Source organism: Mus pahari, chromosome 14 (assembly GCF_900095145.1).
Source record: "Mus pahari chromosome 14, PAHARI_EIJ_v1.1, whole genome shotgun sequence".
Lineage (NCBI taxonomy): Eukaryota > Metazoa > Chordata > Mammalia > Rodentia > Muridae > Mus > Mus pahari.
This window is the reverse complement of record NC_034603.1, coordinates 40,011,597-40,032,339: the sequence shown is the minus strand read 5'-3', so window position 1 is coordinate 40,032,339 and position 20,743 is coordinate 40,011,597. Positions and strand designations below refer to the sequence as shown.

The window sequence follows — 20,743 nt, the reverse complement described above, 5'->3', positions numbered from 1 at the left end:
CTCTGCCCTATGATAACTACTATAATGATCTGCTTACAATCCCACCCAAATATCCTGTTACCTAGAAAGAAATGGTAATGTTAGGCTCCAGGAACTTAAAATGTTAAATAATAAGGAAGACTTAAGGCAGAGTGGAATATCAGGCTTCTCTCTGGCTTGTTATGAGTAGGAAAGTAACATAAGCTATGTGGCTGCCCTTGCTCACTGCCCAGAGGGAGGTTTCAGTCCGTAGCACTGAGTTAAGGAGGGAGAACTGAAGGATGGAGACCTGAAAACAGGGCCTCACATAGAAACAGAACTCTAGAGACTGCACAGGTGCCTACTGAGCATTCGGCTGAGCACTGATCACTGTTAGGGTAGGAAACCAAGGACAAGGCTTGTCCCCCTAGCCAATCTCCTAACTTAGGGATATCCGGAGAAGACAGACACAGTTTTTGCCTCAGAGAACATTAACCATTCATTTAAAACTAATCTGGACTCATGGAACAACTTAAAAGTAGATACAAAGAACAAATTGCTTGCAAATAACTTGTAAGTGACTAATCCAAAGTTTAAGAATTATAAAAATATGAAAACTACACAACACTCAAAAAAAGTTAAAATTTACTATGCCTGGCATACAAATATCAATAACCAGGCATGAAAAGTAACAACCACAAAAATGCAACTCATAATGAGAAGAAAAATCAATGAATAGGCACTGTCCCAGAGATTATACAGATGACAGGATTAAACAAAAATAAACAAAATCATTATAAAAACAAAATTACGCATGTTAAAAGTAATGACAGGGCAGGCCAAACATGCCAAAAAGATATAAGGAATTCATGGAGGAATTAGTTTGTGTGGAGGATATTTTAAAAGATTCAAGTTGAACTATGAGAGATAAAAAAGTTTTAAGTGAAATTAAAAAAAAAATTAAAACCATATATGGCACTTATGATAGGCTATAGATTGTAGAAAAAAAGATTAGTATAAACATGAAGACAAAAGCAACACAAAATATCCAGTGAAATATGAAGAGGAAGAAACCAGAAGAGCATCAGCTTCCCATGGCTTATTAGACCCATGATTTATGCCCAGAGAGGGCCAGGAAAAACAGTGGAAGGAATAGTGGCCTCCAAATTTTATGCATTTTATGAAGACCATAAAGTCAAAGTTTCAAAGAGTGTAAGCAACCCTAAAAAATAGGACAAGGGAAATAAATTACACCAAGGCGTATCACAGGGTGCTCCACCAACAACACAGAGCAACACCTTAACAGAGGCCATGGACACCTTCGTGTGGAGGAAGAAAGGCAAGGCTGGAGCAGTGCTGCTGTCACTGCTGCTGTGGGGACCAATGCAAACCAGAAGAGCGTGAGCAATGTCCTAAATCTGTCAAAGAGGGGAAGCAGACTTCCTAACCTGTAAACATGTGCTTCACATGTTCTCCTCCACAGCATCAATGAGAGGAAAGGCCCGAGCGGTGACCACCAAGCACTGGTCAACTGGTCAACAAGGCAAGAAGCAAAGCCACTGCTAAGAATCTAGAGGACCACTGAAGATCACCCGAAAGACATCACCGTGCTTGGAAGCAACTTGTAGAAAACTAGGTTGGCTCACTGAGGTAGTTCCCAGCCTTTTCCCTTTCTCCTACCACCATGTATGATTCAACTTGGGTCAAAGCCATACACTTATAAGTCCCTGGTAAAGGAACTGGAAAGTGTTTCTCTTTCCAGCTAACATGGCAAAACACTGGTAGGAAGAACAATTACCCTGCTCCTTCTGCTGTGCCTTCCATCTGAGAGGAACGCAGGCAGGAGCTTACAGACACACAAGTATCGTGTAACCATGAGGTAGTGAGCAAGTGTACACACAGAACGATGCGCTGTGTCCAGGTGGTAAGGCAGTCAATAGATTACTGGATGATATACTGTGTGATTTACTGTAGGAGAGGCAGATTGCTATTTATTCCTGCCACTCTGGGACAGGTTTTCTGTTTTGTTTATTTTTGTTGTTGTTGCAATTCTAAGCATTGATTATGGTGCATGTTAAGGACTCAGGCGGGGGAAACATATTTAGTCCAGTAGAGGTTGGGTCAGACATCCAGGCCTTGGATATATGCATTAGCTCTTTTAGGATGAGAGCAATAGAACAAAGGAGGGAACAGGAATTCTGTAAAGTCTAGAAAAAGATGTGAGAAAAATACCTCATTAATTGAATTTCTGGTTCTCCCATGGCCTGTGTAGTCTGGGGAAAGAGGATCCTGTCAATGCAAGCCTTAAATTTTTTTAAAATTAAATATATATTTGTTATATATTAATTTACTATATTTTAAATTGTATAATATATACTTTTATGTGTATTATAAATTATTATATATTATATATATTAACTTATAGAAAATATTATACACACATTGATATATGTGCGGAGGTCAGAGGACAACTTTTGGGAGTCTGGTCTCTCCTACCATGTGAATCCCTGAAATCAAATTGAAGTTATCAGTTTTGGGGGCAGGCACTGTTACACTCCAGAGCCATCTGAGTGGCTTTGCTCGCTCTCTCTCTCTCCCTTCCCTCCCTCCCCCCCCCCCCGTATTATTTTTTGAGACAGGATCTTGCTATGTAGTTTTGACTAGTCTGGTACTTTTTATAGTCATATAGTCCTGGTTGGCCTTAAACTCATAGCAATCCTCCTGCATCAGCCTCTCCTAGTCCTGGGATTTCAGGTGTGTATCACCACACCCAGCCATTTCTTTTTAATACATTAGGCAGTAAATATTATACACCACTTACAGGTAATATATAAAAAAAGAGTATGAGAATAAGAAGTGACTTCTTTACAAGAACTTGCATTTATTTAGTTTTTAAAACTAGCCTGGCTGGCACAGCTGAGGGCAAGACACAACTATTACCCAGCATAATAAATCCAATTATTAGACTGTCATTAAAGGCTTTCTCGGCTGCAAATGGAGAATATTGCTCTTCATCTATTATTGTTGCACATGCTGTCTTTAACACTGTGTAACATATGCCAGGTATAGCAGCTCTATTTCCTACAGAGAACAATGAGGAAGACACACAGCATGGCTAACAGTAACACGCACATTTACAAAGTGCAACAGGTACATCAACAATTACCTTCATTGACGCACACTGTCATTTTGAAGCTGTGGAATGTATAATATAGATTTATGGCAAAGATGTTTCATTACATTCTCTCTCTCTCTCTCTCTCTCTCTCTCTCTCTCTCTCTCGCTCTCTCGCTCTCTCGCTCTCTCGCTCTCACTCTCTCTGCATTCCAGCTCTGGAACATGAATACGTGAAATATGGAGGAAGAATCCTAGATAAAAATAAGACAAGGACCACAGGGAATCTACCGGGATCCTTCCCACGCCCTTCCTGAAGCATCAGTGATCCAGAAGCAGGTGCCTGGCTTTTCCAGAGTCACATTCGGCCAGTCTTCCAAATACTACTAAAAGAGGAAACAGAAGCAGTCATTAATGGAGAAAATTCTGGACAGACAAACACATTTCTGACATTATTTCCAGGCTAGTAATGGACAGGAGCTATGATACTGTATTGAACGTTATGTTCACTTACTTCATTACATTAGACACCTACCACTTTTGTACCAAGATGAGGAACACTGTTAAGGAGAAGCAACTGCTCTGTTTTTTATTTGTTTATTTAAGGCACAGTTGGCCATATTAAAAAGAATTAGTAAACTGGAAAAGACTGACAATTCTTTGCTATTAGCTAATTCTCTGTTACTAGCAGTTTTGTGAGGCAGAGAGGCATTCGGGTAGCCTTGGGGTAGTGGTGATAGTTATAACATCTATAACAGTTATGACATTTCTTCTGACCCGCGCCCCCATTCTGTGGGGACAGCCCAGTATACTTCCTGGGCCTAAATTAGTGCCCGGAATCAGTAAGTGCTCTAACCCATGAGGAGTCCTGCTGAATCAGCATCATCTGCAGCCTTCTGCTCTAGTGGCAAGTAGTACATGCGTTACTGAAGAGGGGTAGTGGGTTCCTCACAGAGCAACACATCCTCTTCCTCTGAGAATGCTTGCTTTGCTCCTCACCAGAAGATGCTCTCAACACACTTCCATGACTGTCTTTCAGGCTTTCCACAATTCTGCTGTGCAGAAGTGAGGGGTTGGCTTAGGGGACCACCCTCTAGCAAAGCTGCTAGAAACCTCGCTGTTTCTCAGCTTCACCAACTACGGCCTTTCTCAGCACAGCGATTCTTTGTTGGAGGAGGGACAGGGTGCTGACCTGGGCACCACAGGATGTGAGCAGCATCCCTGGCATCTAGACGCTTGAGGCTAGCAGTAGCACCTTCCAAGCCGCCCCAAACACACACGTCTCTGGAGACAAAAATCATTCCCAACTTGGGTACCAATGCAACATTGATGGCTCACTGTTCACCCGCACAAATCTCGGACCAAACGTAATCAGCAAGGCTTTCCCTGACCAGATTCTCTAAAGAGCTCCCTACTCTCTACCACAAGACAGCTTTTCCTTCACAGGAATACAACAGAATATTGTCTTACTTTCCCCTTTGTTGTATGCCTCTTCACTAGAGGAAGATCTCAGTCTTTTCCACTGCTAACGCTGACATGCTCTAACCACTACCTAGCACGCAGGAAGTACTCAGTAACCATCCTCTGTCGATCTCACACCTCAGGCCAAGTGTCATGGCTTCTTTACTTTCCCTTCCAAGATCATTAAATTTTTTTTATTGTTTATTAATTGTCCTGTTTTTTCTAAACCCTGATTTATTTTTTTCAAGTGTAGATGGAATACCGTGTATGACAACATGAGAAAATGTATCATGAAATATAAGTACTAATAAAGGCCAATTAATAATGTATGAAAGATGATACCTTGCCCCGTAGGTTTCAAGCAGGTATATGATCAGGCCAGTGGTCAAGAATCATGACAAGTTTGGCCCCTCTTTGCAAATTTCAAGTCGTCAACACATCCTAGAGCGACCTAAGACTATAAAACTTACCTGATGTAGAGACTCAAAGAATCTCTTTGTCCATCAGCTGGGTTTATACAGCACCACAAATCTGAAACCCTTCCGTGCTGGCTTCAAGTTAATAGTACACTGGGGACAACAGTAGGATGGTCTAAGGTGCTGCAATGTCAGTACATGTTAACAGCTCCCAGAAACCCACAGCTTGTTTCTTACACTGATTTATGGGCTCTTTCCATGAAACCAAAGATGCTCGGCTCTCTTGAAAGCTGGCTGGCTGGCAACTCTTCAGTCCTGGCTAAGGACCTTTGGCACTTCATCGAGCCATTCTGGCACTCTGCCGAGTGGCTTGCTTGTCTCGCCTGGCTGGGCTCTCTACACGGTGCACAGTAGTCTCCACCCTCAGGGATGACGACGCCCTGACGTGGCGGGAGGACGTTTCCGTGCACTGCGAGGAGGTTTCCACGTGCTGGGAGGACACCTCGAGGAATTGAGGGAGTCGCTTCGTGGAGGGGGTGAGGGAGGGGCCCTCTCGGTGGCGCTGGGAGGTCTCCACCTGCCGGGAAGACGTTCGAACCTGCCGGGAGGACGTCTCCACGCGGTGGGATGATGTTTCCTCGCGGTGGGACGACGTCTCCACGCGGACAGTCGATGTCTCCTTGTGGCGGGTGCTTTCCACTCGCGGGGAGGAGGACTTGCTCCTAAGGGGCGAGGCCATCCTGCCCGTTCACCTTGGTCAGGAGGGACAAAGAGGCCCAAGGATCATGCTCTGCGTCACATCACACATGGAAAGGTGACGCCAGGGTGATGTATTACGTCGGGGTAGGCAACAGGACTCTGAAACCTAAAAGCAGAGAAGCCCTCCGGCACGCCCCGCTCGATATCTGCGCGCGCAGCCGGTCGGGGCGGCACAGATGGGTGGGGCTAATCTTCCCATAAGTGAGGTTGTCCCCGCCCTCGTGTCCCACTTTGCCCCGCTACCGGAAGTAGGAGCCGTGGCTTCCGGATTCTCACCAATCGAAGCGGCGGTTCGGTCGGGCTGGTGGTGTTCGCGTCTCTCTGATTGTTATGGCCGCGGCCGTCGCTATGGAGACAGGTGCGTTGTGACTTGCACCCGGAGTCTTCGCCAAGGGAATGGTCCTACGCCCCGAAATTCTCTCCCGTTTCCCTTTCCCTGCGCTGTCTTTCGGGCTCAACTTAGCATCCTTAAGAGTGGGGACCGGCGGAGGAGAAGGCGGTGTTGCTTCTCAGACTATGGCCTGTGAGAACATCTTTGCTCCTGGGTTGCTCAAACCCCTACTCCAACCCTGCCTCTTGGGGCAGGGCGGGACTGTGGGAGAGGACTGAGACCTTCCACTGTCTGCTCTTTGGAGCTTCTCTGGAGAACTTGCCCGAAATATCGATAACCTGTATATTCCAATGCGGACACCGCCTTCTCGCCGTTGTTTAATCACTTTGCATCATGCTTCGGTTTTGTGTAGCACGTTGTTTTTGCTTATCGTAAACACAGTTGATAGTAGTAGTTATAACAACATAGGGAACCGCACAGCTATTACAGACTGTCCAGTGATCTTCACTAACATAATGGCCTGCAGGTGGTAAATTCCCATTCTGCTTATTTTTTCCTCAATTAACTTTAAAGGATTTCTTTTCTATTTTTTTGTTTAACTATTTTTTTCTATTTTTGTTTTGGAAACAGGGCCTCACTATGTAGTGTGTGTGTGTGTGTGTGTGTGTATATATACACACACACACACACACACACATATATACGTACATATATCTTTAATTTCTAAGAAAATCTCTTCTGCACTTTGATATTTGAGTTCATTCATTTATGTGTGTGTGTGTGTGTGTTTATGTTGGGGGGGGCGGTGACTGTGCATGCCAAGGTTAGAGGACAACTTGCAGGAGTCGGTTGTCTTCCTGCAACGCTGTGGGTTCCAGGAATCGAACTCAGGTCATCAGACTTTGCTGAAAGCACCTTTACCTGCTGAGCTGTCTCTCCTGCAGTTTATTTTTGTTTCTACAAATCAACATGTGTATTGTGACTTTTATTTTAGGTGATTTTTTTTTAAACTGTCTTTTCTCCTAGATGATGCTGGAAATCGGCTTCGGTTTCAGTTGGAGTTGGAATTTGTGCAATGTTTAGCCAACCCAAATTACCTTAATTGTAAGTTAAGTGCATCATAACTTAAGCAGATGGCCCTTAATGTCTGAGAAGAGATGCAGTTTGTAATACTATTTACTTACTTGGATGAGTTTGTTCTGGTCTGTAAGGTAACTGGACAAAGGCTTGTGTTTTGTTAATTCCTTCTGTTGTGTTGGTAGGGATGTTTTAGAGATTACCAATCAGTAGTCCAGCAGTTGGTTGACATACAGATTGTTTCTTTGTGTCTTTCAGTTCTTGCCCAAAGAGGTTACTTCAAAGAGAAAGCTTTTGTTAATTATCTTAAGTACTTGCTTTACTGGAAAGAACCAGACTATGCCAAATACCTAAAGTAAGTTTAATTTTTATAATCCTACATCTTTGTATACTTTATTATAAATGCAAAGTGCTGATATTGAGCAGTTTTCTTTGTGTGGGAATGGAAAATGATATTTTGAATCTTTCTTTTAGTTAATGTAAGATACTGTTATCTGTAACTTGGATTATTATAGGAATTGCATCTATTTCTGCTACCATTCTTACTTTACTCCCTTCAAACAGAACTAAACAACTGTCTATGTGGGAGTCAGCTTACTAAGTAATATAAGCCAGAACATACCACTTCTGTTCATGCAGGTTAAGATCCAGTGAACTGGTTTTTAGATTATAGTTCTAACGTAATTTGTGTCTCACCTTGTCTTTGTGGATTTTTAATGCCTACCAACCTATATCTAGGAAGGTAGGAAGTATTGTTTTCTGGGAGTTTTAGAGGTGCTGCCCTTCTTTATAGCGTTCTTTGTTTCAAGCACTGTGCTAAATGTATTGTACACATTAACTCACTGTAAAAGAACAAACACAGACACTATCAAACTCAAACTCTGCTTTGACTTAAAAAAAAGAAAAAAGCTGGCACACACCTTTAATCCTAACATTTGGGAGGCAGAGGTGGGCGCATCTCTGAATTCAAGGCCAGCTTAGTCTACAGAGCTACTTCCAGGGCAGCCAGCTCTACACAGGTCAACCCTGTCTACATGTGCCTCTCAAAGGAGGGGACAACAGAAAAACCAGAAGTTTAGCCTGCCACTCCTTTAATCTCAGCTCTCAAGAAGCAGGGTCAGGTAGATCTCCATGAGTTTGAGGCCAGCCTGGTTATGTAGCAAGTTTCAGGCCAATCAGGTCCACACAGAGAGACTCTTATTTTAAAAATGAGAGTAAACTTGAAAAAAACAAACAAAAAAGAGAGTAAAAGATTTCAAAACTTTATCCTCATTACTTTTCTGACTTGATTTGCTGCCTGTAGATTTGTTCTTCGTGATACAATTATAGATTTCTTTAGGAATCCAAATGATAGACTTGAAGTTATATTAGATTATAAAATGTTACATGCTAGCAAATTTTCAGACTGGAGATTGAAAGCCTGAGCCAACTTCAAGTTCAGTCTCTTCCAGCCAAGCTGTTGAAAGATAATTATCTCCATTCTGGTTGGAGGCTTCCTGTGAGCTATATGTCCCTCTATTAGAGGCAGCTTACTCCATTGATAGCCAGAGGTTAGGGAGCTCTTCCTTATATTGTGCTCAAATACACCTCCTTGTAGCTCTAACCTGTTTGTAGGTTTGTTTCTCTTCCTGTTCATATGTGTCTGCTTGGAGGTAACAGCTGTAGATGTTTAGATTCAAGAGAGGTTGTGAAATAACTTCATTATATCTTACATAATGTTCTGAAGTAACACGGTAGGAGTGATATTACCAAAGATTCTATAGTAATAGAAATGGTAGGCTTGAGATCGTTTTTTAGGGGAGTGTTGAGTTAGAATTTGGGATGCCTTAAATGATGCTGGTAATTAACTTATGAACTTAAACCCAGGTACCCTCAGTGCTTGCATATGTTAGAACTGCTCCAGTATGAACACTTTCGAAAGGAGCTGGTGAATGCACAGTGCGCGAAATTCATCGACGAGCAGCAGATTCTACACTGGCAGCACTACTCGAGGAAGCGGATGCGTCTTCAGCAGGCCCTGGCAGAGCAGCAACAGCAGAATAACACAGCAGGGAAATGAAGAGCTGGGGGCAGACCAGGCTCTTAGGACATGTATATAATGTATCGCTGTTGTACAGAACAGAGAAAAAGATTCTTCTGCCCCCTTTACTGTAGCACTCAGAACTGTTAGTATTTTTTAGTTGGCAAATTTTTTATTAATAGATTATTTCTATTAAACCAGGATTGCTCCACTTTTATTTCTCTGGGGATTTGTAAATTTCAGTTGCATTTAACAGAACCAAGTGAATAAGAATGGAAATGTTAGGTGTTTTAGAACAGTTTAAGAACAAAGGGGTGACTTACAGTAGTACCCTGGGCCATATCATTAGGAACCTTACTGAGATCAGTTGATCCATCCTATATTAGTCAGGGTTCTCTAGAGTCACAGAACTTATGGGATATCTCTATATATTAAGGGAATTTATTGTAATGACTAGTCACTGCGGTCTGCAGTCCAACTAACCCAGCAATGAGCTCTGTGAATGCTCAGTCCCATGCTAGTTGTCTCAGCTGGTCTTCTGGATAGGCTAGACCTCCAACAGAAGGCATGGCCCAGACTAAAGTTGTGTACCACTATACCTGGATTTGGAACTTACTGTCCCAGGCTGGATTTGAACTCAGAGATGTGCGTGCCTCAGTCTCCTGAGATTTATAAAAGTCTCCTAGGATTACTTCACCTGGGCGTAAGCTTTTCATGGCAACTATGCCTCAAGATCTGGATCAAAAGCATGCCCTCCATTTCTGGAGTATAGTTCATTCCAGATATAGTCAAGTTGATAACCAGGAATAGCCATCACACACCCGTCCTGTTTCGGGAGAGGGGACTGGAGTCAGGGAGTTCTAAGTGCCTTCTTTCTGCAGGAAGAGGATATACTCAATTGCTCCCTGTTTTGTAAGATAGCTGACTAAATGGACTCTTGTCCTTAAAGATGAGCCTCAAACACCTTTGGGAAAGTTAGCATTTATTTGGTAAGTACCATAAGTAGGCACTGTCTTAAAACACTCTGAATTCTCTTTTAATCTATTACAAACAGATGTTTATGTATCTGTGTTAATTGCTCTCATCCCGAAGGAGGACAGGAGAGGACATCATATCCTCTGGAATGCAGTTGAAGATGGTTGTGAGCCACCACATGATGCTGGGAATCAAACCTGGACCCTCTACAAGGGCGGCAAGAACTGTTGACCACCAGTTTTTTGAGATAGGTTCTCACTTTGTAGCCCAGGCTGCCTTGGAACTTGTGATTCTTCTACTTCAGTCTCCTGAGTACTGGGCTTCAAGGTGGCTACTGGCCTCTTTTTTTTTTTTTTTTTTTTTTTTAAATGGGTATGAATCTTGCCTACATGTGTATGTCTCACTGCATTCCTGGTTCTCTCAGAGGCCAGAAGAGAGTGTCCCATCCCCTGAAACTGTAGCTATGGACATCTCATGAGCTGCCATGTGGGTGCTGGGAACTGAAACCATGTCCTCTGGAAGAACAGCCAGTGCTCTTAAGCACTGAACCACCTCTTCAGCCCATATTCTTGCTTTCTTGCAGAATAGTTGGGCTTTAAATTTGTGACAAGGTCTGGTTCTGTAGTCTCCCCTTGCCTTAAACTTGTCATCCTCTTGCCTTAGCATCTAAAGTAATAAGATTACAGGTGTGTGTCAGTATGCCTGACACAATTCTTTTTTTTTTTTTTGTTTTTTTAAGACAGGGTTTCTCTGTGTAGCTCTGGCTGTCCTGGAACTCACTGTGTAGACCAGGCTGGCCTTGAACTCAGAAGTTCGCCTGCCTCTGCCTCCTGAGTGCTGGGATTAAAGGCATGTGCCACCACGCCCAGAGCCTGACACAATTCTTACTTGAAGAAATTAAGATTTAGATAGTACTTGGCCTGTGGCTAGGAGAACCAGCCTGTTTGACAACAAAAGAATCACATTTTAGATATTTGTGAAAGAAAACTGCCTGAGTTAAGCATATGAATCCCATGTCTTTCCTAAATGGTTTAATGAGTTTCTCCATTTCAAAGGCAGAAAGGGTTTTGCAAATACACAGAACTTAAGGTAATAGATACTAAAATTGCTGCAGATTTGGAAGTTAATAAGTTAACTTTCTATCTTCAATATTCCCTTTGAGCTACTACCACCATACTGGAGACCCATTTTACTCAAATCTTTTAGATAGCCGTGTGTTAAAAAACTTAACGGTTTGTATTTTAATTCTTTATTGTTTAGACAGACACTGATTTAACATCATTTACTCATCAATTCAAAGCAATTATGTGGCTGCTTTTAAACAAACCAGGTAATCAATACAAAATTGCAATCATCAAGTTTTTTTGGTTTGGTTTGGTTTTTCCAGACAGGGCTTTACTCTGTAGCCCTGGCTGTCCTGGAACTCAATTTGTAGACCAGGCTGGCCTCAAACTCAAAGAGATCCAGCTGCCTCTGTCTCCCGAGTGCTGGGACTAAAGGTATGTGCCACCACAGTCTGGCAAGGTCATCAAATCTTAATCTTCAGAGAAGATCATCTCCACAAGGCGGGCTTGACAGCACTCAGACTCCACAAGTTTTTGAGGCTGTAAAAAGAATGGTTAAGTTTTCATTGCTGCTATGAATATTACTAGGGGTGGAATGAATTCTACTTTGAATGACAAATTTTTGAACATAGAAATTATGCCATTAGCTAGTTATAACAAGCTTTATTAAATAGTTAGGATGCTTGTCTCAAGATGAATCATTAAAACACTTGGCCTGAGAGGCCTTAAATTTCCACACCAGGAAGCCCCATAGGCTGAAAACAAGAGATAGCATGTCTGGTGCCATCTCTTTCCCTCAACTCTTTAACATTCCAGGGGCAGGGCTGAAATAGAGGGAGAGCCCTTTTAAGCCTGAAAAATGGATTTAGAAAACATTGACAAAGGTGCTTTCAGAAATGAGTCAACTTTCTTCTGAACACAGAATCTTAAAAGTGGCTTAAATACACACCCCAGACACTAATATCTGCATTAGTAATAGTTCCTTGGGATTGGCAGAGGAATGGACACCAACTTGTGTGTTTCTGATGCACTCTGAACAACAATGTGATGTTGGAAATCAAAGGTCAAGATCTTTTTAATATGACTAAAACAACTTGAGTCTTAACTACATTATAGCTACAACATAAAGGTAGACACTTACTGTTCCATATTTAAGTAGTGTAGGCACTGCGGTTATTTTCAGTTTTTGTCTGAAGTCATTATTTGGATCTTTCCAGCTGTTCCAAAAGGAAACATAATGAAAAATACTACTTGGTTCATTACAGTTTACTCAACAGTTGACCTATATATATTTGTAACCATTGCTTTTGTTAACCTTTAAACATTTTGAGAACTGTAACTTATGTGTCACTTTCTGCAAAGTTTAAAGTGTGGCTAAGTTAAAACAAATGTAAAGTCAATAGAGTTCTGAACTTATTCTAGACTAAATTCATTAATGATATGTGACTGAACATTAACTGTAAATATGTATTCAGTAATTCTAATGGTTTAGCTTATCAGACAACACCCAAAACACAGAGCCTGACCAATTATTTGAGGTCCTTTCTACCCAGCTTTTTAATAGATACGGTATACATGACTGATCACTTACTAAGGTTTGTCTCCTACTTGGCAGTAGATGAACACACAGTCTTCGGTAACATGCTTCAGCCCCTCTCGAATGACTGGCTCAGCTTTTTTAAAAGTTAAAAAGTAATTACACATCAACCGCGACAGACCCGCGCCCTCCCGTCCCCAGTCTTAGACTTTAACCCGTTGTAAGATAGGATGTTAAAGTCGGGTGTCTTCTGGACTCGGGAATCACTTAAGTCCTAGTCCTGATTGTCTTTAAGACACACTCAGAAAACTCAGCATACATATGTGCTAACGGAAAGATCAACTCGTGAGTCTGGTCTTTATGAAACACTAATCATTTGGGGAACTGAGAATTTTAAAGAACCAGGTTCCAAGATCTGAATCCGTGATAAAAATGAGGGTCATCCTTGGGTGGAGCTAGTAAGGACCTAACGAGAGACGGGATACAGCTCTGGCGCTTCTGCGGGTCTGCAGGACCAAGATCCTCATCTCATCCCACTTTCTGACTTCAGCAGGGCCCTTCCTAGCACGGTTGTGGCGCAGCAACCCCCAGTCCTGGTCCCAGCCTCACCTTCCACGCAGTCCGGGCACCAGCTCTTCCCTTCGGTATCCTTAGAACCGCTGAAGTAGGCGAAAATGGTCTTGCCCTCATGCTCCTTCACTGCCTTGTCGAACTCCTCGAAGCCCAGCACGCTCACCTCCTCGAAGGTGGCCATGAGTTCAACTGTGCAGAGAGGAGCGCGGGAGGAGCCCTAGGGTCCTGCGGCCCCAAGGCGGGGCCCAAGGCAGGCTCCAGATGGGCGGGGCCGCCGCAGCAGTGCGGTGCTACGGGAGCCTTGGATGGCCATAACTTCTTAGGGCCGTCTTTTTGGTCTGCTGGAGTTTCTTTTTGGCGCCAGTTTCCTTCAGACAACTAGACGTCTGACCTGGCCTGGTCCCCACCCTGGCTTCATGGACAGTGACTGCAAAACCCGTCGCGGTACAACAGCTTGATCCTCAAATGTCTCAGGAAACTCAACGGCTCCCAAACAGCCGCGCGCCTGTTGCCATGGCGACTGAGCGAGAGGCCGGAAGCGAGGCCTAGCGTGGGGTCGCCTTACGGTCTCTTGGTGGCCGCGCCTCGCCCAAACCAGGTGGGCTCGGGCCGGAGCTGGGGGAATTCTGGGAAGCTGCATTAGTCAGTGAGGCAGTGAGAGAGACCTCGCCCCAGGCTTGCCTTGCGGCTCCGCCCCTCCTATTACCTTTCCATTTGTCAGACTTTCGGGGGGCCGGAGCGGGGGGCGGCGTCCGGGATCGGGCGGGGGTTTGGAGAGAGCTGGGAGGCAGAAAGGCAGCGAGGACTGGATCCGAGGGTTGTGAGTGCGTGTGCGGGGGAACAGAGGCAAAGACAGCGTGCCTGAGGTTGCATTGGGGACAGGAATTGTGCAGGAGCTGCGAGCCCGGCACGGGGTCCTTGCCCGGGCCACGCAGGTGTACGCTGGCAGCGAAGATGCCGGCTCATTGCGTGAGGGCCCGCAGGTTGCGCCGGGGTGTTCGGCCTCTGTGGGCGAGGAGGTGGGGTGCAGGGTTATCCCGAGGCTATGGAGTAAGGCGCCGGGTGAGGTCTTCAGTGCGGCGGATGCTCTGTGCAAACATAGGGAGGCTGCAGAATGGTCGGCGGCCTTTAGAGAAGAGGAGTGTGGAGCCCGCAGTCCCCTCTAGGTCCCCCTTTGGGACACCTGGGACTGCAGGTTCGGTTGAGGCAGCAATGGACCCCAGGGCAGTGTGGGTGAACGGGGCTGTGGGCGAGCCCGAGGTGGTTGGGCCTGCAGGGTCTGTGTGGGTGACTGTATCTGGGGAGGAGCCAGACAATAGGAGCTCACCAAGCTGTGAGCGAAAAGGTCGTCCAGGAACAGTTGGCCATGAAAGCATCCTGGAACTGTGGTTGAAGGTGCAGGCTATGAGGGTAGCGTCAGGATGCTGGGAAGGAAGCAGAGTGGAGCTGTATCCCGTTCCCGCGGGAGAGGGGCCGGTCGAGAAGGGTATTCCTGGGCTAGCTTCCTGGGTAGAGACCAGCCAAGGTGGTGTCACGGGACCCTGGGTAAGAGGCTATATTAGGACATCCCCCCAGGCCTCAGGACTGCCCACAGCGAGGGGATTAGGGGCAGGTTGTGAGAGAGTCTCGATCCTTTGTAGGCAGGGACGACAAGCAGGGAAGACGCCTCCTGCTGTGGGTGGGCCTGAGGTAGTAGAGAAGGTAGACTGTGCCGCCTCTGGCCCTTGGGAAAAAAGACAAATTGTGGTGGTGCCTGAGGCCATAGGATGCTCTCAGGTCTTGAAAAGACCCAGAGTTGGAGAAGTGAGGGAATGTGGGGGTACCTCATGTCTGTGTGTGGGAGGGCAGTCAGGGCAGGTTTCTGGGGCTTTGGCAGAAGGAGCTGAATATGGGCATATGTTATGGGAAAGGGGGCAGATCGAAGGGGGCCCTGATGCCCTTCTGGTACTACCCAGGGCGATGGAAGATGAAACCACCTCCCACGGGGCCCCAGGGTTGTGGCAAAGGAGACAAGAGGTGGAAGATATAGGTTCTAGGGGTATTCCTGGCCTAAGGACCATGGGACTTGTAGGAGTGCCTTGTGCTAGAGAAGAGGAAGCTAGATGTGGAGGTGACCCAGGGTCATGGGGTGCCCCACAGACTGCAGAACTCTGTGCTTCTGAGGAGCACGAGATAGGAGGTGCCCAGGGCCTGTGGGGTATAGAACAGGCAATGGGAGCACCCAGGGCTTTGGGGAAGGAGGCAGATGATGCAAGTATTCCAGGACTGTGGGGAACAGGACAGTTGCCAGGTTTGCAGACTGTGGTGGTACCAGGAGGTAGAGAAGAAGAAACCAGCTATGACGTTTCAGGCCTGTGGGAGAGGCAGCAGCCAGCTCAGGAAGCTCCCCTGGCTGAGCCATTGCCAGGGCCAGTTATGGAGGAGACATACAATGGGAATCCTCTAAGCTTGTGGGAAAGGAGGCAGGTCATGAGGGAGCCGGAGGCTCAGGGGCCTGCAGCTTTAGGGATACCTGGGGCTGTGGATCAGGATGTCAGATGTGGAGATCTCTCATGTCTGTGTGGGAGGAGGCGGGCTGTGGGATTGACTGAAGCAATTGTGCCAAAGCACAGGTGGGCCACAGAAGGCGTACCCTCCGCTCTGGGTGTACCTGCTGCCTTGTGGGTGTGTCAGGAAAGCAGCTCTACAGATGGGGTGAACCTGCCGGGAAGAACTCACGTTGCCTGCTCGAGGCCCGTGGCTCCTGAGGAGTGTTCATCTGTGGTAGAGGATGCTGAACCTGGGGCTCTCCCATGTTCATGGGGAAGGAGACCGGCTATTGGGGTTCCCCTGGCTCCTGAACTACCTGGTTCTCTGAAGATAGAGGCTGGCACCGGAAGTTTCTCGAGCTTCTCAGGAAGGAGAGAGACAGTGGGCATACCTGTGACAGTAGGGGTGTCACCAGCTGGTGTGGGCGTGGCTTTCGGGGCATCTGATTCTGTGTGGGAGCACAGCTATAGGAGAGCCTCAGACTCTGGAGGCAGGCCACCTACAAGGGTACCAGTGACTGTGGCACTCCCCGAGTCTGCAGGGGATGTGACACTCACTGAGGATGTACAGAGAAGACAGCCTGCTGTGATGCCTGTGGCTGCTAGAATTCCCACAACTGTGGGAGAGCCCATAGCTTCTGGCCTCTGTGGGCCTCACAGGGTGGTGGATAGAGGCTGTGGAGAAAGCTCGGGGATATGGCAAAGAAGACCAATGACCGAAGTACCCACTGCTGCCAGTGTCCCTGAATTTGAGAGGGAAGCAGGCTCTGAAGGTCTCTCTGATCTGTGGAGGAGACACAGTGGAACAGTTCCCGAGGCAGCGAGGGAGGCTTTGCATCAGGGGAGGGTTCCCATGGTCAGACATGTACCTGCGCCAGTGTGGGTGACTGGGCCCTCTGGGGAGGAGGCAGGTGAAGGTGTCTCTGACCTGACAGTGGTTAGGAGACTGGCCACTGAGGGAGTAAGGGCATCAGGGGAGGAGACAGTGCGTAGAGGGAGCCTGGGACTTGTAGGGAGGGGCCAGGCTGTGGAAGTTTCTTACACCAGCAAGCTTGGTACCAGGATGTGGGTCAGTCCAGGATCTGCAGGGGAGGTAACAACCTATGAGAATCTTCCCAGAGCATCTGCAGTGAGAACAACTGTGCCGGCAGTTTCAGGCCATTTCAGAGATGATCTTCAGGGGAATGGGAAAAGAGCTGTGGGAGGGATTCCTGAAGCTAGGCTGACAGTGGATGCTCTGGGAGAGATGGGGGAGGGTGAATTGAGGGGCACCTTCCAGTAGATACGTAGAAAACATTTGGAGATGGCCTGGGATTCTGGGAGGGAAGAGGCTGGGGAACCGTTTGTCTTGGGCGTAGATGGAGGAACTGATGTGTAGGGACCTCATGATTCCTGGAGAGATACTTTGTGGCAGATGTCACAGGGTGTGTAGGGTAACAAATTGGGAGACTTTTGGAAAGATGGGGAATGCATTACAAGGAAAGGGCTATCCCAGGACTTTTTACAAGGGAGTGGTGTGGGGTGGGTGTCCTTGGACTTGTGTGTGAATGTGTGTGTGATTGTTGACTTGAGGTGTACGGCCCTGTGGTGCTGGCAGGCCATTGGCATTGCCTTTCTCGTATGCTTCCCATCTGCTTCTTGGATCATGTCTCTGTCTTGGGAACAAGCAATCTTGTACAGCTGTCTTTATGTTCCTGCAAATGCATCTGCCTTTAGGAGGATCCAGTCTGTAAACTTTGGAATATTTTTAAAAGATTTAAGCTAGTTTTTTTTTTTCCTCTTAACCTTGAACTTCCCAATTGATTTGCTCTAGAATTCTTTGGGAGAACAAATTTTCCAGTGTATTTAAAACTTAAAATTTCTCAGAAAATTGCTCAATGCAACCATGTTGCATTAAATTGTGAGAAATAAAAGAGTAAGACAAGGCCCTCAATTCTCAAGGAGCCATGTCTAGCTGGGAAGCTGAGACACAGACATTGAAATAGGTAAATAGCTATGGATGACAACATGGTTAACCTCAAGTGACAGGGCCATTCAAATATGTTAAAAGATCTTGAGAATAGAGAGAAGGATGGGGGTGGAGCTCCTTAGAGCATCGTAGATTCTTCTGTAGCCTGAATGTGGGCTCACTGAATGTGTACAGGGTGGGGATGATGGAGGAGCTAAACATCTAGAGAGCCCATTCAGCTAGTTAAAACCCCAGCTCCAGTTAGACCCCCTTGGGATTTTATCTGAGCTACTTAACCATTCTGGAATGAGTACATTCTGCTCTTTTGACCAGTAGTTAGGACTTATTCATGTAGAACATGTCCATGAAACTACCAGGTCATAAAAACAATAGTTTGTCACAATAGAACTTAGTATAGACCCTTAGGATTTTAAATGAAAATGGCCCAAGGGATTATCGTTAAAATAGTGGCTCCCTCTTCTTTTGAAAATAAGAATTTCAAAAATGGCTGCTTTTATAAATGCAAGAAATAGACCTCTTTTTAAGCAGTCATTCTTGTGCAAGGTTACTGTGAGTTCACTCTGGAATGTTGCTATATATGCATGGGATTGTGGGTTTTTTACTCTGTTATTTGAAGGTAGTTGTATGCTTTAATTTGATGCTTGTTTCGTTTAAGGAAGATTTGCCTGATAACTAGGCAGTCGCTTATGTTCATCATCTGACGTGATGGGACCAAGCCAGCCAGCTTCTACATGTGTTCATCTAGCGCCCAGTCTCCAACTGGATGCCATGAGTGACCCCAGGAATCTTCAGCCCCAGGTTGTTTGCTGTTTTCCTTCAGATATTTATTACAAAACATTTTAAACATGAAGAAAAGTTGAAAAATAAAAAGACATTGAACATTTTGAAGCCATTTTCTAGATTTAGCAGTTGTTAATAATTTGCCCAGTTTTATGTCTGCTCAACCATCTGTCTCTAAGGTTTGTGTATAAGCATTCCAAAGGAAGCTACAAACAGTGCCGCTTTCATTTAAATATTTCAGAACACTTTACGAATGAACTTTCTTACCCAGTTGTATCATTTTCATACTTAAGAAAATAACTTAAAAAAAAGTGTGTGTCTATGTCTGAGTTGTATGTGCACATGTGGATACTTGTATGTAGAGGCCAGAAGAGGGCATTGGACTCCTCTGGGCTAGCATGTGAAGCCTGGTGCCCCTTGTCCACATGTAGCTATTTAATAGCTCAGCCCTCAGGTGTATGGATAAAAAGTACTTAAAGTGCTTTGTGCATCTAACAGTGGTCATTCAAATGCTTTCAAAAGTTACAGGTTAAAATGTTTTTCCACTCTCATTTTTTGGTGTGGTTGGTTTCATTTCACTGTTTTCTATTGATACCCTTCTAGGGTTTTCTGTTATCTTAGCCCCCCACCTCCCTGGTGTTTGTGAAGCATTCACATGGTTCCAATGCAAACCTGTGCAAACAGATGTGTTCAGGAGAGTGTGGCCTCTGCCTGCTTCCTCTGTCTGCTCGTCCCTCCTCTTGTTCTTCCCATCATGCCCTCAGGATAATGGATCTCATTAACTCCCAGTTTTCTTTGTCATTTTTCTGTATGTCCTAAGAACCAGATGCATGCACATATTCTTATGGCACCTTCTTTTCTTGATATTACAGCTACTCTTTCCCACCATGTTTTCTACAAAGTACCTCCACACCAGTTCCCAGAGCTGTTTCTAGAGACATCCTATGTCTTCTATTTCTAGCACTCTATTCTATGACTGTCTCAAAGATTATTCCATGACCAACACTGCATGGACATGTAGGTTGATTTCAGTAATTGGCAATTACAAGCCATATAATAGTAAGTGAGCTTTTATATGTGTACTCTTGGGAGTGGCTCTGCATGGTGTCCCAGAAGTGATACTAGACTGCTGGGTCAAAAGTAGGCAAGTATTGCAAAGTTACCCCAGAAAGGTGTGCGCCTAGCCCATTACACAGTCATGGCCTCTCCCTTTCTCGCCCCCTTTCCTGCTTTTTCTTCATCTCTTCTGTCTTTCCCATTTCCTGTGTGTTTTTCCTAAATGTGTATGAGTGTACCTGTGTGAATTTATGTGTATTACTCTATGATAACATGTTTCCCTGTAGCCTTACTGAAAGCCTATAGTATTGTACTCTCTTATGGAATTTCACTATCTTTTTATAAGGTTAAATATTTTTTAAAGATTTAAAAATTGTTTTAATTATGTGTGTGTGTATGTAGATTTCTGCATGGTTGTATGCACATGAGTGTAGGTATGTGTCAAGGTGAAAAGTAAAAAGAACTGGTGTTACAGGTGGTTTTGAGCCTCTTCTCTCTCTCTCTTTCTCTCTCTCTCTCTCACACACACACACACACACACACACACACACACACACATACACGGAGCCCTTTGTACTTGCAAATAATATTTTCTTCTGGTCTTTGCTTATTGGGGCTTTTTGTTTGTTTATTTTGGGTTTGGGGTTTTTATTTTGTTTTAGTGTTTTGGATTTTTTTTTTTCTTTTTGGTTTTTCGAGACAGGGTTTCTCTGTGTAGCCCTGGCTGTCTGGGAACTCACTCTGTAGACCAGGTTGGCCTCAAACTCACAGAGATCCACCTGCCTGGGATTAAAGATGTACACCACCACTGCCTGCCTAATTTAGGCTCCTTATGTGTGTGCACACGTGTGTGTGTGTGTGTGTGTGTGTGTGTGTGTGTGTGTGTGTTGGTTCTTAGTCAGAGAGAAAATTTTCAAAGAAATTTCATTTATTTATTCATTTATTTTCAAGACAGGGTTTCTCTGTATAGTCTGGCTATCTTGGAACTCGTTCTATAAAGCAGGCTGGCCTTAGACTCAGAGATCTGCCACTCTGCCTCTTGAGTGCTAGGATTAAGAATGTGTGCCATCGGCCGGGCCTGGTGGCGCAGGCCTTTAATCCCAGCACTCGGGAGGCAGAGGCAGG

At 45.1% G+C, this 20,743-nt stretch overlaps 4 protein-coding genes across 16 annotated transcripts in view; 2 read left to right on the top strand and 2 right to left on the bottom strand.

Moving 5' to 3' along the window:
* Positions 1–2,838: 2,838 nt before the first annotated feature.
* Positions 2,839–5,884, bottom strand: C14H17orf100 (chromosome 14 C17orf100 homolog). Of its 4 annotated transcripts, XM_029546164.1 has the most exons (3): positions 5,187–5,699; positions 5,004–5,102; positions 2,839–3,458 (listed from the first exon to the last, which is right to left on the bottom strand). In XM_029546164.1, the coding sequence occupies exon 1, from the start codon at positions 5,686–5,688 to the stop codon at positions 5,287–5,289; it is 402 nt and encodes a 133-aa protein (XP_029402024.1). In that variant the 5' UTR covers positions 5,689–5,699; the 3' UTR covers positions 2,839–3,458; positions 5,004–5,102; positions 5,187–5,286. The 4 variants fall into 4 exon arrangements, with proteins under 4 accessions (XP_029402024.1, XP_021069219.1, XP_029402025.1 ...); XM_021213560.2 differs by having other exon boundaries at positions 5,004–5,884; XM_029546165.1 differs by having other exon boundaries at positions 2,839–3,455; positions 5,004–5,884.
* Positions 5,436–9,330, top strand: Med31 (mediator complex subunit 31). Its single transcript, XM_021213562.1, has 4 exons — positions 5,436–6,066; positions 7,066–7,143; positions 7,375–7,471; positions 8,983–9,330. The coding sequence occupies exons 1-4, from the start codon at positions 6,039–6,041 to the stop codon at positions 9,173–9,175; spliced, it is 396 nt and encodes a 131-aa protein (XP_021069221.1). The 5' UTR covers positions 5,436–6,038; the 3' UTR covers positions 9,176–9,330.
* A 2,012-nt stretch (positions 9,331–11,342) lies between these two features.
* On the bottom strand, positions 11,343–13,541 carry Txndc17 (thioredoxin domain containing 17). The gene is made up of 4 exons (XM_021213534.1): positions 13,322–13,541; positions 12,767–12,848; positions 12,317–12,392; positions 11,343–11,715 (listed from the first exon to the last, which is right to left on the bottom strand). The coding sequence occupies exons 1-4, from the start codon at positions 13,464–13,466 to the stop codon at positions 11,647–11,649; spliced, it is 372 nt and encodes a 123-aa protein (XP_021069193.1). The 5' UTR covers positions 13,467–13,541; the 3' UTR covers positions 11,343–11,646.
* An 81-nt stretch (positions 13,542–13,622) lies between these two features.
* Positions 13,623–20,743, top strand: part of Kiaa0753 (KIAA0753 ortholog) — a 51,919-nt gene continuing 44,798 nt past the window's right edge. For 6 of the 10 annotated variants that reach the window (XR_003845153.1, XM_029546353.1, XM_029546354.1 and 3 more), the window contains exons 1-2: positions 13,623–13,883; positions 18,438–18,583. Coding sequence is in view for 9 of the 10 variants with exons in the window: in XM_029546353.1 (XP_029402213.1) it covers positions 18,488–18,583 (96 nt within the window). In the remaining variant the exon portion in view is untranslated. Of the gene's footprint in view, positions 13,884–16,986; positions 17,799–18,437; positions 18,584–20,743 lie in introns of those variants that run through there. The other 4 variants (XM_029546351.1, XM_021213038.2, XM_029546352.1 and 1 more) reach the window with 4 other exon arrangements.